Source organism: Labrus mixtus, chromosome 12, assembly GCF_963584025.1.
Source record: "Labrus mixtus chromosome 12, fLabMix1.1, whole genome shotgun sequence".
In the NCBI taxonomy this organism is placed as follows: domain Eukaryota; kingdom Metazoa; phylum Chordata; class Actinopteri; order Labriformes; family Labridae; genus Labrus; species Labrus mixtus.
This window is the reverse complement of record NC_083623.1, coordinates 14,845,234-14,863,660: the sequence shown is the minus strand read 5'-3', so window position 1 is coordinate 14,863,660 and position 18,427 is coordinate 14,845,234. Positions and strand designations below refer to the sequence as shown.

Below are 18,427 nucleotides of genomic sequence, written 5' to 3'. Positions count from 1 at the left end.
TTGGTTCACGTGAGCTGAAACATCAACAAAAAGTAACAAGTCAACAATTAAATTCAGTAATAAAGTACAAGTTAAGACAAAATTAAACAAAGAAATCATTTAAAATTACCGACTTCAGACCCTGCAATTGGGCACACATACAAACGCATACACGCATGCACACACACACACACACACACACACACACACACAGACACACACACACACACACACACACACACACACACACACACACACACAGTGTCTCAGGGTTAGTTAGTGTCTCAGCACAGCATGACGATTTTGCGTCACACCAGCGCAGCGTCCCACTTCTGCTTGTTTAAAGATCAGGCAGTATTGTTGGGAAAATGATTTTGGCGGAGAGCGAGGTCCACTCGCATTTCAAAGTCGTTAGTCAGCCACCAGAACAGGTGTAATTTCATCTCCTCCTCCTCCTCCTCCTCCTCCTCCTTCTCCATCAGGCTCCCTCCTCTCTGCCTCACTCTCCCTCTGACTCTGCTCTGTAATAATAGCGCAAAGTGGGACAGAGCGCATGAACTATGTTGTTTTTCCCCCCACTTTTTGTGTTGCTATGACAGACTCGCCTAGGGTTTGAATTACACTCGGGCCCCAGCGGAGCTCTGTCACTCATACATACTGTACAAAACATGAACGCAACACAAACAGAGAGAGAGCGAGCGAGTGAGAGGAAGAAGAAAAGGAAGAAGAAAAGAGGGACGCATCCATCTTCTCTTTCTGCCATCAAAATATCAAATATTGATGTCCATATTCCACAATTACTTCACCTGCTTTAAATAGGAGCTGATATCATTTATTATGTGAATTTGAGCTGCGCCTCAGAGGCATTGATTAATTGTTCAGGTTGGAGATGAGACCTCAGAGCAGGGTCACAGATTTAATCTTACAGAGCTAAAAGGCTTATAGAGCAGGTATATTTGACATAATGGCAACATAACATAACATGTTGACCTTTATGCTTTAATGTTAGATATGTTGAAGTTTACTTTTGGGAGATGGAAAATGGGGATTTAAGATGGTTTGGTATGTATTCAGGAGTCAGTGATGGGATGAAATGTTTGGTGTACTGCAAATTCAACTTGCTAAAATGGAAACAGTCTCTTTGTTTTCATTTTGGAGGTTATATCTTGTGTTGATGAAGACACTACATTGTGTTATACCATGATGTGTGTCTCATAAAAATCAGCTCTCATTGGTAACAGTTAGGAGGACGTAGTGTAGTTTAGATTCATAGTATGTTTACAAGAAATTAGAATGAGAAGAAGTGTTGTCCGAGCAGAAATAGCCACCTGTTATACTATTAACTTTGAAAAATTTCAAAATAAATCATGGAAAGAAAATACCTTCACTCTTCCAAAATCTCCAAGTTGACACATTCTCACGCTTAATTTTGTTCCACTTCAAATATGATATGAGACATGTTTGTTAAAATACAATGAATGATAAATCAAACCTGAAAATGTAGCAACATCACTGAAATAATTCACTTTCAAAAATTCTGCATTAAATTGAATTTAAAATCATTAAGATTGTATCAAAATTGCTGACATTAACTTTTAATTTGTGTTTAATTTCAATTTGATTTCAATCCAAAACCTTTGAAATCTAATAATAGTTGAATAAAAAGTAAGTTTCCAATATGTTGAAATTAAATTTGAACTGATTACGTTGCTATGTCTTCGTTGTGTTTATCGTTTGACCTGAAAGTGGCTAATTCTTTCCTCTAGTTTAATTGAAATAGGCGTGTCTCGGTTTGTGAACAAAACAGCAAGGACCTCACACACAAAGTTTCGGGGAGTTGATACCTGATACCCTGCCCCTCCCCTCTACCCTTTAAAGCCCCCACCCCACCTGACCCTTAAACTCCCCCCCCCCCCCCCCCCCACCTCGCACTTTTCCCACCACATCCATCGCGCGTCATCTGGGTTATGGTCAGGCGTCCTCTTTGGCCGCCGCCGCCTGCCTGCTGTCTGGGATCCTCAGGGAGCGCTGGAAGTAGCCCAAGGCAGCAGGGCCAGCAGTGTTAGCCCTTAATGCTACTTTTAGCTTGTTTAAGTGTGTCGCTCCACCTGTTGTCACATACTTGTTTAGCTGGAGAGAGAAGGTGCTAAGTGTTTTTTGTTCCTGTTTTTAGACAGATGAGGATTGACAGACAATGATGATGCTATTTTGATCAATTCTTTTATTATTCATTTAATTAAATAGTCATTTGCTGAAGCATTAAGAAGACATTTGGTCAAAACAAAGCTCCAATCCTTAAGTAAAGACACAAACTCAAACAAAGACTCACTCCAGTCTGTTGGCTGTGGAGGAGGTGGAGGGGGGGGGGGGGGGGGAGCAATGGTGTTTGTTGACCCCGGGGAGCCTTGCAGGATTTAAATGTATGACCACCAGAAGAAAAAAGTGAGATGAAGGAGGAGGAAAAAAGAGGAGAAAAAAAGGTTCTTTTAGCCGTAGCCTTTTCCTCTGGTGCGCTGGGAGAGGCCCGGAGTATGGCAGCTGTCCCAGTCTGTGTGTGTGTGTGTGTGTTTGAGCGAGAGACCAACTTAGAGGAGGAAAGGGGGTCAGGTTGCACCCCTCTTTCACCCCTACAACCCCATACAGACACATTCACACAAACTTACATGCAGCAGCAGTAGCTAAATGCGAGCGCGGCCCAGCCCTGATTGCCAAGATTGCATCGGCGTCTCGGACGGTCATTTCGAAATCTGCCCGACGACAACGCAAGTGGACGGATCATTGGAGTGTGGAGTGTAACAGCTACCCTCCCTGGCATCCCTCTACTAGGCTGGCATCCTGGTTTGTGGCACCAAGATGCACTTAAGTTTCAGCGGGGTGTACAGTGATTCTTGTAAGATTTATGTCTGGATGACAGCTGAGTGTTGAGGAGAGAGTCTGAGGGTCTGACTTACATCCAGCTCTACTCCTTATGAGCTCTACTGAGGGAAGAAACTATCAAATAAAAGCTGTCATTTGTGATTGAAAGTACTCAGATGGAAAGGGAGTGAGTGACAGGCTAGCCACATAAAGAGGGTTTTTGACATCTTGACTCCTTACCGCAAAAACTTTTTTTCACTCTTTGTTTTTTTCTGTCCTCTCATGTGCTCAGTTCAATTCACAGAACGCTGTTGATGTCAATCACAACCCAAGAGTTGTTAATATCATTTAAACAATCAGCATCTGTGTACTTGTAATGAAGAGGTTCTGAACTGGTATAGCCTCAGGACCCACCCCCAACAAATTTATTTTAAAAAAAATCGCGACCCAAATTTCTGATATTTCCCAACCAACCAGATTTGTTTAATGAAAAAATTTGCAGTTTGTATCTCAGATAGCAAAAAAACATGTGAACGCTCAAAAGAAAAGGAACACGATTAAGAAGCGCTTCACAGACTTTTTGTCACAATAGTTTTTCTAAGCACACATTTTTGATTCTTACAGTTCCAGTTTCTGGTATAGCTCAGCCTGGTGAGGACACTTATGATGGCGATTTTCGTTCCATGTTGATAAGAGATTTGAGTTAGTTTTGACTTAAAGAACAAACTGCAGTTTCCCACTGCTTTAAGTCTTCATGCTAAGCTATGCTAATTTTGGTTTTGCTGCTTGAAGCAGACAGACTTGGGACTGCCACTAACATCCAACAAGACAATAAAGAAGCAAAATGTCCAACACATTGAACTTGGGTTAGGGTTACCAGGGGTTAGGGTTACTGATATTTGAAATCTTGATATGTAAAACTTAGTTTTGGACATGGACAAACTCTTTGGATAAAGGATCCTTAATGCATGTGAATGATTTAAAAACGACCTCTACAGCCCCTTCATTTTAGTTCTATATAAGATACATGCCAAGGCGTGAACATCTGTCTTCACCAAAGCCGATTCAGATCTTGCCTTGGTTCAGATAACTTATAATGTATTTACAAGAGAGTTGACTGAGAGTCTGGCTGACCAAAGAAAGCGAGCTAGGTGTGAGGTGAGCAGGTCACAGACAGCCTGTGAGCCAATCGCAGTCTGACCGAGTCAAACCCCCCAAACAGACTGGAGAATCCATCTAGAAACCCAGAGCGACCAGCGTGGGCTTTCTACAGGAACGCACCAGACAGGAAACCACATGATATGTGTGCTTGTGTGTCTGCTGTGTGTGTGTCCATGTGAAAGTATATGTAATTGTGTGTGTGTGTGTGTGTGTGTAGGTGTGTCTTTCTCTGTTATACACATATTCTCTCTGTGGTGTGGGACGGCTGAGGTCATTTGAGTGGAGAGTGTCTCATATTGTGACCATGCTTGTTTAATGGAAGTGAATCAGGACACCATGCATCAGGCCAAGATTCCTCTCTTTTATTGATTATTCAAGAAGTGAAATCATGTTATAGCCAGATGTTTGATGATCATTTAAACACTGAACTTGATTCACAAGGAGACTAAACCCCTAAAGACCTAGAGAACTACATTATGAGGTCCTTCATGAAGTAGTAAAAAATGTGTATTTCTTTCTTAAAAACAGAGTCCTCCTGATTGCACAGCCCACCGTCTGTTCAGCCTGATCTACTGGTTAAACACTCATCTGCCATTGGTTACAAAAAAAAGGAGCATATTTCCTCGTTTTGCTGGGAAGGAAATGAAATTGCAACAGTTGTGCTTTGGTTTCAGAGGAACCTGCCTGCAGTGAGAACTTCCTCTGCTGCTGCGGGGAGATTGTGTTTCTGTCTGTGCACTGAGAATCAGGGAGGTAGCGCAGGGGGCAGAGAGGCTGTGACCTGTGGCTCTAGAGCTGAAACTAATGATTACCTCATTATTGTTGAATCAGTGAATGACTTTCATTTTTCCGCAACTTGTTGCCTTTGTTTTTTCTGCCTTTGACTAGAATGAATGGTAGACTTGACCAATCATGGTGCATGATAGAAATACAGTCGGTATAGAGAATGCAGCTAACAAACTGTTCAGGATCAAACATTTGAACTCGAGCAGACAATCTGTGTCGTGAACGTCAGTCAGTGTTCAGTTTTCCTGACTTCGTTTGATGCACCAGAAATTATCGTCTGACTTCCATTCCGCTAATTAGTAAATTCTCAAAATTCTTTAGGCCCGTCCTCAAGATGATACAAAAAATAGTTTAAATTGTGACCTACCATTCAGAAATCAATCGTTTTTTACAAATCTGTATCAGGATGCTGTTTTTTTTTTTTAAACTTAAGACCTGTGAATTGCAAGTAAATCTTGCAATTCTGGTTTCTTTCTCAGGCTCATACATCTTCAGTAAGCCAAAATAAAGTGTAACTGTGTAACTCGCTATTCACAGTTCAACTGAGACTCACCAGAAACAGATGAATGGGAGCTACCCTGGGGGGAAGTAATGAACCAGGAAATGATGTTGTTTTACGTTGCAGACATATCTGGAGGTGAATTTTGCTTCACTTTTTTGATTTGAACCCGTTGTTGCTTCTCAAGGTACAAGTTGGCCTGGAAACATTTCAGCTTACGGAAAAAGGAAGACTTGGCTGGAAGTTGTTGAACCCAACCACTGGTTACACTGAACTTAGAAAAAAAAAGGTTTTCCATCATAAATTGTCGTCAGAAAATAGAGTTTGTCATCAGTGTGTCCCGTGAGTGAAACCATCATTAAAATGTTCCATTAGTTCTCATTTAGAAATGAACTTGTTCAGCTTTTATTTTGTACTGTCTTAAGCTGAGAGTACTTGCTGTTTGAATTCAACCCCGCTTTTATTTTGAAATAAAGTAAGGATCGAAGGTTACGGCATTAACTTAACCACAGAAAAGGGAACTCGTTATGGAGCAAAAACTAAATGGAAACGGCTAAAAGGAACAGTGGAAAGATTTAAATCATGCGGTGGATATCACTTTTTGACTCATACCTTTGAAATGAAATGAGACATTCAAAGATGCAGCAGTGTTGTTCATCACTTTGACTACAGGGAGACACTGTGGAGGCTCATCCACAGTGCGCCTAAAGGGACAAAATAGCATGCTATTAATCGTGATTAAAAAAATTAATGCATACTTTTCAGAGTAGTTATTGATGGGTTTCTAGCACAGTTGTATCTTCTGATATTCTGATCATTTCTAACTCTTGTCAGCATTGAAGCGCAAAGGCACATTTGACTCTCCCTGTCCTTCAGTCTCCTGTCTGTCCCTCTTTCTGTCTGTCTATCTGTCCCCCCCCCTCTCTTTCTCCTCAGGCCTGCCCGCCTCTCTGTCTCTCGCTGTGTCTCTCTGGCTATATAGTGATGATTCAGGGCCTATTGTGAAGTCAGCAATCCGATACAGAGGCAGCCAGAGAGCAGGGGAGGGAGGTATAGAGGGAGAGAGAGAGAGAGAGAGAGAAAGAGGGATAGCCACAAACAGAAAGGGATTATGGGTGTTCTCATAGCCAGGTCCATGCTGTCTGCGGCCCCAGGGCTGTTTTGGCACCCTTACCTGTCCTCTGCTTTACCTGTTGCTCTCATTCTCTTTTTGTCTTCCTTCATCTTTATCTTTCTCACACCCCCGAGCTCCCTACTGTCCCTTTTTTTAGCCTCCCTCCCCTCCGCCCTTTTTCTATTTCACACTTACGTACATCCTTCTCTCCCTCCCTCTCCCTCACCCTGCCTGCTTTCTTTGTCGACATATGGTTTTGTAGGTGATTTTATTAGAAAGATGATATGAAGTGTTTCACGGTCCGGTTTGATGGAACAGCTTGAGACATTCAACTCCTGTTCAACAGTGACTTCTCTAATAATCGTCTGCACAGTCTGAGAGCAGATGGCGTGTGTGTGCGTGTGTGTATGTGTCTGTCTGTGTGTGTGAGAGAGCATACCTGTCTGTGTCTGCATGTGTCTTTTTTTTGAAGGATATCTACCTTATGTCGTACCTCTCGCACGCACACACGCTGTGATGTCATGAGCAGCATTATTTAACAGGCAGCTGGGAGGCCATTCATCATTTAATTAAAAGCGTCTGAAAGGTATCTGAGGCCTAATGAGATTAGCTTTAATTATTCATGCTGCTGCTGCAGCCACACACACGCACTTACACACACACACACACACACACACACACACACACACACACACACACACACACACACACACACACACACACACACACACACACACACACACACACACACACACAGACACACACACTCTAGGTATGACCACCACTCAGACTGTCCTTAGACTCTCTGTAACAACACAAAGACAATGTGCACTTTTTTGCTTTTAAAGTCTTCGCTAACTTGAACGTACTTTTTGTAGGACTCACACAAACACACACATCTCATTGATTTAGCTCCACGGTGGGATGTGGAGGGGCTCCAGGGGGTGGGTTTGTTGAATTGGTGGGGGGAAAGATGTGGTATGGGGGCAGAGCTGGGGTGCAGTAGCTGCGGTCAGGTTGGGGGGGGTGGGGGGGGGGTTATAGACGGATGGTGTTGTGTTTCTTCAGGGCTTACAAAGCAGCAGAGGAGAGGAGCTTTTACTCTTCTAGTTCACTCACTTGGTTCTTTATTTCATCCAAATACATTCTGCTACACAACATGAACTCAACACAACCTGTCTTAAGTATCAGTTTACCCTCCACATCCAAATGTTACTTTTTACTTTCCATGCAGTCGACCCAACAACTATGTTCATTTTTTGGTAATACATATGAGGTAATACATCATTTGTGATTTATAACCTGAGATAACTTTTGTGATTAGGTCTGAGATTTGTTCACACAGAATGAGTTTGTAAAGACTTACTCACCTGTGAGCTCCTACTTATTTCATATTTACAGTATATGTTTATATAAGCTTTTTGCTTTTGTCTTTATCATATTCAACATGTCTGGTTCTGTTTGAGGGTTCTGCTTATTGTTCCAAAGTGCTGTGCTCATGGTGGATTAAAGTAGGCTTTTTGTAAATAATAAGAGTATACTCGCTCTAGAGCTGCTCTTTTTGGTTAAGAGGTAACATTTGTTATTGATTGGTGGTACAAATAAAGATTGATCGATTGATTATTACCTATTGAACGACGCAAGTTGAAAAATGTTTCCTGAATATCTGAACTATTCTACTATTCTTTTATGATTCTCAATCAAGCCTTAAATCAAATAACCGGTGTTTACAGTAATATACAGTTTGGTGAGAGGACATGTCTATAGTATCAAACTCTCTTTAATGTCACAGCGTCTTCCTTTATGACTAATCTGTGACTGAGCTCCTGCTGTGACTCACAAACATGATGCAGTATGTTTCTGCGAGTCACTGACTCATGCATTGAATCATTGTGATCAATTATTCATGGATGCTGATCTTCAATTAATGACTTTTTTTCTAGTTTCTATAAACGTTGAAGAGAAATGTTGTAAAAATATAAATGTCTCCATTCAGTATTATTTAGGCATTCCACACTTTTTGTGTGTTCTTGGGTGTGCTTCTTGGGTAGGGTTGCTAGCGTGTGCATGCGTGTGTGTACGTGTGCATGTGTGTATGCATGTGTGTGTGCATGTGTGTGTGCATGTGTGTATGCATGTGTGTATGCATGTGTGTATGCATGTGTGGGTGCATGCTTGGTCAGCCGTGGACTGGTTTAGGTTTCTCCCAGTTGTTTTTTTAATCACTCTCATCAGATTAGCTGAGCAGGGGCAGTCGAGGCCAAACGCTTCACAATTAACAGCGCAGAACCAGCCCACACACACACACACACACACACACACACACACACACACACACACACACACACACACACACACACACACACACACATCCATCAGTGACTTTTCATTTGTGTCCATTGAGTAAAGCTGCATTAAATCACGTCTGTGATCCCCTCACTCTCTGAGACAATGAGGAGCCGATTTAAACGACAGAAATGAAGACCACCAGGACGGGGATGGGGAGGAGGAGGAGGAGGAGGAGGAGGAGGAGGAGGAGGACATTCACATGTTTCCAAGACGAGTTGATTCCATCAAATCATTTTTGGGATTCTAAAATTAGTTATGGACACTGACCAATCTTGCAGCTCTATTCGACCAAATTTACACAGAGAAGAAAAAACACAACATTATATATTAATGCATTCATTTCTTAAATCATACTGGGAGTACCTAGCAGGAATTATATTTGCTGAACTTCGGGATTCTTTGCCTTGAAATAAGGAGAAGTATGTTACTTAATTACAATCTAAAACACGATTCAGTAAAGGAGAATGTCAGCCTAGAAACACAGTACCATGCTATCAAAAGAAATGTGGCTCCACACACCATCCCAGGCATGAGCCCTTGGTCCTAAGCAGGCAATGGCCGGCCTTTCGTTTCTAATCCATCAAGCATGTGTGGTTAAGAATGGTCAAATTAATTTGAGAAAACGAGGTGGCGGCATCAGTATGTTCGATGTTGAAAGCTGCTCTGTGTCATACACAGTGCAGGGCGACAGGAGAGGTCAAACTCTGTTCAACTATGGGATGATTGACAAGTCAGAGTGTTATATTGATGGTAATTGATTGCTGTCAGAATTGAAGCACGTTGAGTGAGCAGGATATGTATTTATCTTTCAAGGGATGAACTCAGGCACACAAGGTGATGTCATATTCACTGTCTCGGTTGTTGTCACATCCTTTTGCTATAAAGCTAGTAGCCTAAATTCTTAAAACTTGGGGGTTCAGTGTAGAGGCCAGGGTCAAGTGTTGGCTCTATGTTGCCTCTGCCTGGGCCACTATGTGCACAAACTTTATATTGAAACTTTACATTGTTAGCAACATTAGCAGGTAAAAGAGTTACATCTGACCAGAGAGAAAGATGTTTTTTTTTTAGAGTTTTCTCTCTAAACACCTCCTCCTCCTCCTCCTCCTCCTCCTCCTCTCTGCTCCACAGACTCGCCCTGTTCTTCTCTTTCACTCCCTCACCCTTTTTTTTTTCTTTTATAGTTTCCTACTACACCTGAAAAAGGGGCATTTTTGGAGGTATAAAGAGAGGGATAGTTTTACATCTCCCCGGGCTGGGAGGGGGGGTGGGGGGGGTTTGTAGAGGAGTGGTGGGAGGAGGAGAGGGGGGTGGGGGGGGGGGGGGGGGGGCACTTGGCACAATGTATTTTACATGAAAGGAAGGGAGTAGAGTTACCATGCCGATAACCACTCATACAAATGGGGAGAGCAGGGAGCTTTGGGCAGAGGACAGGTAAATGTGTGAGACTGTGTGTGTGTGTGTGTGTGTGTGTGTGTGTGTGTGTGTGTGTGCGTGTGTTAGAGAGAGAGAGAGAGAGAGAGAGAGATGTCAAGCTATAGAGATGGAGGTTGTGTTTGTGTGGTGAGTAACATCCTTCATGAGTGAGCTTTGTGGTCGACACACGAAGTCACAGACGGGGATAGCTGAATGATCATGTTGCACAGGTGTCTGTGTGTGTGTGTGTGTGTGTGTGTGTGTGTCTCTTTTTTAATTCAATCACTCTATAAATCCTGCAGCAGAGTGTAAAGTGATCATCTAACCTTCTAATTTTGACTTATTTTTGTAAATATATTTCACAGAACTATCTAATCACTTTGGTAAATTATTTGACCATTTCTTATGTTCCTGCTGAAATGAGAGGAATGATAACACTCCTGTGTCGGATAAATAGTGCCACAGTCACTTAGTTTAGCTCCGCTCAGCACAGCAGGGGGAAAGAAATAGCATCAGACAACGTAACCCACCGATTTATTGAGGTTTGAAGAAACGTGTGTGGGGAGTTGTTAGAGAGCCAGGCGCCGTTTCCCCTAGTTGTCCATTTTTTTATGCTAAGCTACGCTAACCCCAAGCTGCCTGTTGAAACAGTTCAATTTAACTCTCAGTCAGAAAGCAAGTGAACACATTCTCCCCATGTGGCCCATTGCTCTTTCACCTCGGACTGAATACATTCATTTAATTGATTAATTAAGAAAACGTAATAAATGTATCATTTGACCAAGACAATAGATACGTTTGCATGCTTTGAGATCAAAACCTGTCTAAGGAGCTTTTAAATAGTTCTGCATCAAAATAAAGAGAAACGAGAGAAGAGACAAGGAGGAGCAGAGTCTGTCTCTGTCTGTTTCACTGGCTCCTGAAGGGAAGATAAACGGCTGTTGTTCCACTTGAAGAACAAAGTTTTTCTCGAGGGCCTCTTGAAAGGGAGCGAGGCACCCCAGTCACACATTTAAAACCCTCCTAAAGTCAACAGAAACTCTTTAATATACTACCAGCTTCCTCTCCTCAGTTCACTGCCCTGGAGTGCCTGTGCCACACCGCTCTTCAGTTGTCTTTAGTTTTTTTGTCTGTCCTTTTTTTTTTTTGTTTTGTTTTGTTTAGTATTTCACCAGGCGTGTTTTGGGACACCTCCCCGGCTCCCTTCTCGGCTTGCTGTGAAAATATTTCATCGGGGATGTTTTTGGACGACCCCCCCCCCCTCCTCATGGGGGTCCTGCCTGGCTAATAATAAAGTGCTTGAGTTGTCAAGCGCTTCGGCAACACCCTAATCTGTTCTGACAACTTGTTCCGCACACACACACACACACGCACGCACGCACGCACGCACGCACGCACGCACGGCCATGTTGGTATGCAGGTATCACACACTTTCAACAGAGGTTTGCCCCCATGCACACACAGGTCTACAGACAGTCTATCAATCAAGGTGTTTATTGGGGTTTGGGTGGGGGGTGGGGGGGGGATAAATGCTGTGGGACGGGTCAGCATGCCGTCACCATGGTGAGCGAGCTAAAGGTGGCCTGTGCACAGTTGGAAACGGTGGCCCTGTTCCAAATTGGTCTCTCAGCCTGTATACATTAAGCTCCATCTCAGCTGTTTCTGTACAGTAACATTTATACCAGTGTGTGTGTGTGTGTGTGTGTGTGTGTGTGTGTGTGTGTGTGTGTGTGTGTGTGTGTGTGTGTGTGTGTGTGTGTGTGTGTGTGTGTGTGTGTGTGTGTGTGTGTGTGTGTGTGTGTGTGTGTGTGTGTGGCTTTGTTAACCTGTAACAATTCTATTAAAATCTGGGATATTTTTTTTATTCTAAGATGCTATACTAACGTAAAAAAGGTAACATATAAGAAACATAAGAAACAAGCTTGTTGGATTAAGGGCAGAATTGGCAGAAAGTCAACATAGTATTGTGGAGTATGAGTTGATGTGAATTCTGAAACTGTTCTTTATACGTTACATTAACGCCCACTGGACTTTAAATTTATTTTCTTTACATGCACTCTGTGAGTAGGTTAGGTTAGATCTTTTTCTCATTGTCCACTGCACAGCTCCTACATTTCATCTTTTGTACATTTTGTGTTTTTTATTTTTTATATTTTACATTCTTAAATTCTATTTTGTATATTGTAATAGCTTCTTATACTGTATTATTTAAGATGTTCTCCTTGTTAATTGTTTAGCACCAATACACCAAGTCAAATTCCTTCTATGTGTAAATGTACTTGGCAATAAAACCCGATTCTGATTCTGATTCTGAGAAGTAAACAATGTTGTATTTCTTACCATAGAATGAGCCTGTTATATCAAAGCCAGTGGGTATTTGTCAATTTAGTACACAACATTGCAGCACTGTGTTTCTATAGTAGCACCAGGCTGGACAAACCCATAACTGGTTGTAAAAAGAGCCTTCCATTATGTTTGATTTAATGAGGGGGCAATTACAAGTTGTCTGCAAATGTGCTTATTTACTAATATTCGCTTCACAGCCATTTAGGGAGGTTTCACTCAAACTCTGGTTCATTTGATCAGTGTGAACACAAACGCACGCCGCCGTGCACCGTACTCGGGTACCGTGCCCGAGTCCTCTTGAAGAGGTGGTCTTGGGCACGGTTCATGTGTACTCGAGCAAGGTCCGCGGGAGATGTGAACGCAACCGTGCTCGAACAAGGAAGTGGGCCACTATATGAATTCTGTAATTCTAAACAGCTCCTGTCTCTTTAAAAAAAAAAACAGTTTTATCCGGGCAGCACGGCACATTTCATCCTCTAAGCTGAACGGTACATGTGGACATAGTAAGAGGGTCCTTGTTGGCATCTCATAATAACAGTACATCTACAGTAAGCAGGTTGGACTCTGTGAGTGGTTGCTTCTTCTTCTTCTTTCTGCTTTTTGGACGGTTTCGGTACATTACATTTTCCCCCTTTTTATTGTGAATTTAACTTTTTTTTATGAGAAGGGTCAGAAGCTTGTGCTTGTTGAAGGTTTGTGGTCATCTTTTTCCTGTCATTTTAGGACTTGTGTGTTTATGCCTCCCCATTAAATATCAAAATCCTTCTCCTCACACATAAAGCCCATAACCACCAGGCCCCCTCCTACCTCACGGCTCTCCTTCACCCTCACACTCCTGCACGCAGCCGTTCCGTTCCTCAAAAGCCAACCTTCTATCTCCCCCTCTTAGAACCAAGCACCGAACCTGGGGGGGACAGAGCCTTCTCCATAGCTGCCCCCCTCCCTCTGGAACTCACTCCCCACACACATTCAACACTGCACCGACCCTCCTACTTTCAAATCACTTATCAAAACTCACCTCTTTAAACAAGCTTTTAATGTATGATTGTGATGTATTTTCTGTTTTCTGTAGTTTACCTTTATGTTGTTATCTTTACTATATTTTTAAAAGTGCTTATAAATAAAATGCATTATTATCATTATTATTATTAAATACCTTGATAACCGTATTGAAAGAGAACCATCTTCAGACTGAGGCAGCCCAGCTAGCAGCTACTGCGCCTCCTCCACCTTTCCTCTAAACTTCACGACTGACACACATTCAGCCAGTGTGGTTCCAATTAACACAGACTGAGAGTGTGTGCGTGTGTGTGTGTGTGCGTGTGTGTGTGTGTGTGTGTGCGTGTGTGTGTGTGTGTGTGTGTGTGTGTGTGTGTGTGCTCAGGTGTAGATGCAAGTTTCTGTGTGGCTGTGGGTGAGATGGGGGAGGGTGTATGTGAGGAGGAAGGTCAATTTCACGGTGTGAAGTTTATGGCCCTGCTTTTACTTTCTTCTGCACAGCGAGAAGTTGAGATTACAACCACACCATGTCTGCACTTTAGCTACGGGGGACTAATCAAGCCAGAGTTCATGCATATGGGTGTTTTTCATTTGAGGTGCTCACTGGTTTGATTTGAAGTTTCTCATTTCATTTTGCTTTGCTGAAACCGCACAGAGCTCGTTATAGACCTTTACAGAAAGGTAAACTTTATAGAATCATTTTTTTTTTCTTTTTTTTAGACGTAAGCATGAGTGAGTCTGTAGCATCTAACAGCTGAAAGAAAGCAAGAGGGTAAAAAGAGAGAGAGAGGAGGGGGAGGAGAAGAGAGCGAGGGGGGGAGGAGGCAGAAGAGGAGGGAGATGGGACGAGTGAAATGTTCCTCATTACTAGAGTGGAAGAAGACGGGAGCTGTGCATGGATTGACTTCGAGAAAGACTGATAGAAAGAGAGAGAGAGAGAACAGGGTCGTGTGTGTGTGTGTGCAGTTTGAGTCCTTTATCTGCCGCTTCATGTTTTATCAGAGTTAAAGACAGAAGCAAAGAGAGAGAGAAAGAGACGGGCATTTTCTACCGTAGAGCATAAAGGAGAAAAAACTTGACACCTGGAGTACAAAGTGAAAGAGAGGCAGATAGAGGCAAAGTGTTCCTGCTGGAGGAGTGTGTGTTTGTGAGTGTTTCTGTTTGTATGTGAGACCAGTACGCCTTCATCTGAGGGACAAAAGTGGACCGTACATCTCTGTAAGGCTTTTTGAAGCTGCAGATGAACTGACTGAACAGATTACAGCCTGAGGTAAGACGGCATCTCTAACTCTCAGTGTGAGAGTGTCACATGTTGTCATAGAGAAAATATCAAATAGTTCACTCTTTAAAAAATGGTTAACACTGTTAACTAAAACTGTTTTAGCCTATTAATCGGGCTAATTAATAATGTGTTCTCACAGCTTAATTAATTGTTTCCTTTTATATCACTGTAGTGAATTTAATTTTCTTATTTACAAGTCACACTTCTGCAAGAATATGCTGTAAGTAATAATGTTTGTAAAGGAATTGTGAAAAGTGTTATTCAAGATTTTATTCTGCTTTAATTTGGCTAAATGGGTGCAATATTGAGAGCTTTTCAAAATAAAACAATGTTAGTAGGTTATGTTGACAGCACTGCAGTCCTTTCAGTGTAAATTAGAAGAGTCTGTATGAAAGTTGTTTTCAAAACACTCCATATAATCTGAATGGATGCTTTTCAATTGTGTAAACTGAAGGGACTTTTGTTAAAGACATTGTGATGAATTGTAATTGTTAAGGATTCTTAGATATTCTGCCCCTTTTAAAAAAAAAAAAAAAAAAAAGAAAAAGGAAATTATTTTTTTACTACAGGTGAGGTTTGGTGATGGATTAAAAATCAGCTCCTCAATGTATTTAAATAAAATCTCCCCATTAGTAGCACTATTCATTTAATTGTATTAACGTGGAGGCTAATTGCTTTTTTTTTATATAAAAAGAAATTATTTGAAGAAAAATTTTTGGACTGTGGTTATGTATCAGAATTTGTATTTGATTAGAATGTAAAACAGAATTTCTTCTTTCTCTCTACAAATAGACTTTAGTTTGTGTGTGTGCGGGTGAACAAATCCATGGTATCAGATGTCCCTGTGCAGATGGGTTGGGTTATAACCAGAAAGACACAACACTGTTCTTCTTTCTCTCTCTCGTCAGCCCCCTTTTCTCTTCCTGTGCCGGGTTGACACAGTTTGCCAGAAAAGCAAAACACAAACCTAGTTGACGCACCCTCCACACCAAATTTCAGATACTTTATTGAGGTCATTAGAAGCACAACATTTGGATGGAGAAACAAAAGGAAGCATACCAGGATTTAATACAGCGTCGCCATATTTCTGTCTCACACAAACTATTTAAATTAGCAGCGCTTTAGTATCCAGTGAACTGCATTTTATTACATCCATTTGATGATAACTAACATCAATAAGTTACCATACAAACACAGCAGTGTGTAATTCCCTTAAATAAATAATTGTTATTAGTGCTAATTACTTTAGGTACCTGCATTTATCCCTTAGGGAGTCCTCGGCCCGGCAGGTTGTGTTCCAGACCGGTCACCCAGCCAACCAGGTCAGAGGTCACCTATTTAAGAGGCTCAGGTGACACAAATGGGTCCTTCAGGCATTCTGGCCACCTAAGAGTACAAAAAGAGGCTCTTACCTTTATCATCAGAATGAATTATATCGCTACAGAGAGAGAGAGAAAATAGATTAGCCTTAGATTTTTGAAGCTCTATGTTGATTCAATATTTTTAAAGTCGGGGCCGTTTAGTGCAACGTGAGTGTCTTTGAATGACATTTAAAACAAATGAGTTTTGTATGGAGTTAAACACGGAACAAAATAATAAAAGTAAAGACACTCTGAGACATGTGAGAGACTCCCAAGAGGTCGACAACACAGAGAGAAAGTGTGCAACGGATTGAAGTCTGCTGATAAAAGCTTTTCAGGATCAAAGCCTGTGTGTGCTTGTGTTTTCATAGATCATGTTGAGGCAGAAACAGACAGGATGGCGTATGTGTGTCCCTCTGTGTGTGTGTGTGTGTGTGTGTGTGTGTACGTGCACATGTGGGCCGTGTGTACGTCCTCGCGTCTGTACTTCAGCCCGAGTGTGCGTTACATGTGGATTGCAGTTTCTCACCGCCATGCTGCTGATGTCGTGACTGACAGCCTTGTTAAATTTCAGTAAAGCATGAAACGTGACATGAAAGTGGCTTGTGTGTGTGTAAGGGCGTGTGTGTGTGTGTGTGTGTGTGTGTGTGTGTGTGTGTGTGTGTGTGTGTGTGTGTGTGTGTGTGTGTGTGTGTGTGTGTGCGTAAAGTGATCCATACGAGGGCACTGGCTAACCTTTGAACTCTGTCTTAAACGGCTAAGTGCTGCTTCATATACACTCTCTGCAGGATCCTCTAATCAGAACCATAACACACACACGCACACACACACACACACACACACACACACACACACACACACACACACACACACACACACACTCTTTCCAGTTTCCACATACCTGCAGTTTAGCGTCTGCTTTCTTGAGCTGGTCCAGGGCTTTGTCCATACACTTACCTGTGATTGCGATAATGTGTAAATGACATGAATATTTGCTGCCTGCGTGAATTTTGAGTGTGTGTGTTTGCGTCTGTACGTGCGCTTATGTGTGTGTTTGGCACCTCGCGCGTGCCCTACACCTCGACAGTGTGTTGACACAGTGATTACAGGGCAGCTGGTACACATTGGGCCTCGCTCCGCCCTGCATTTACTGTTCTAATTAGTTCCTGTTCCAAATAAGAGCTAGGAATTTTAATAGGGAACCGCTGCTCTGTCGTCCAGCTCCGCATACCCTCACACACACGCAGCGACACACGCGTAAAAACCAGCCTGAGTGTGTGCGGTGAGCATGCCGAGGCCGAACTGCTGGAACTTTCTCTTGCAATGATGAAGAAAAAGTTCAAGCAAGCAGTGATTGACACAACCAAATGTCTCAGAAAGAATCAGGGCTCCATTAAGTGTCCGCCCACAGTGTGACACAGTGTGACCTGCTTAAAGGTTGAAGAGTGAAGCGCTGTGACCTAACATGACCCCGTGGCGACTTTTGAACTCTTGAAGGGGTTGAGGAAGGGGCTGGAGCTGGAGCTGCGGATTGGAGCAGGGTCATGGGTGAACAAGGGAAAGTTAATATCTGTCACTTACACGCCAGTTAGCACTTCTGTCATGGCGGTGGCTTCAGGCACGGACACCGGCTAGTGATTTATTTATTATGATGTGTACGGTTTAGCAAAACTTTTAGGAATATGAAAACTTCATAGGAAGCATCTTTTTGCAATTTTCTGTTTACCTTGGGATTATTTCAAATCAGATTTGAGTTCTGGCAGCGTTCTTTTTCTTTCCTCTTTCTTAAACTGTAAAAAGCAGGAATTCATTTAGTTGTTATGCACAACATTCATGATGCTAATAGAATTTGTCTCATTCATAAACACTGGTTTATGAGGCTGCTTTTTGCCACAGAACTCTGGTTCTTATTAAATGTCTGCATGTGTGTGTGATTTAATGTGTGTGTAGTTCTGTTTAGTTACATTTTCCTCTGCTCTGGTTTCTCTGAAGGTGAAGAAATCACACAGTGAATCTCATGTTCCAGACCCTTCGGACACCAGGTACGCTCACATGTGTCTGTTGGTATAATAGGACAAGCGACATTCTCAGAAGAGTTTGTTGTGTGCGTGTGTGTGTGTGTGTGTGTGTGTGTGTGTGTGTGTGTGTGTGTTGTTGTTGTTTGGCTGGTCATGGTGCAGAGAGGTAAGGTTTCACTGCAGATGCAAGTTTTGATGAGGTCATCAACACTTTCTCAAAACCTGTGTGTGTATCTCACACACACACACACACACACACACACA

General features: G+C 42.3%; 2 protein-coding genes across 12 annotated transcripts in view; one reads left to right on the top strand and one right to left on the bottom strand.

Moving 5' to 3' along the window:
• Positions 1-18,427, top strand: part of eya4 (EYA transcriptional coactivator and phosphatase 4) — a 43,046-nt gene that overhangs the window by 5,305 nt on the left and 19,314 nt on the right. For 7 of the 10 annotated variants that reach the window (XM_061052229.1, XM_061052230.1, XM_061052226.1 and 4 more), the window contains exon 3: positions 18,138-18,187. The exons of 2 other annotated variants lie outside the window; for them this stretch is intronic. In XM_061052229.1, the coding sequence (XP_060908212.1) occupies positions 18,138-18,187 (50 nt within the window). Of the gene's footprint in view, positions 1-14,365; positions 14,773-18,137; positions 18,188-18,427 lie in introns of those variants that run through there. One more of the 10 variants, XM_061052227.1, reaches the window with a different exon arrangement.
• The window catches only part of LOC132985078 (alpha-N-acetylgalactosaminidase-like), a 423,896-nt gene that overhangs the window by 396,265 nt on the left and 9,204 nt on the right, over positions 1-18,427 (bottom strand). The window lies entirely within an intron of this gene.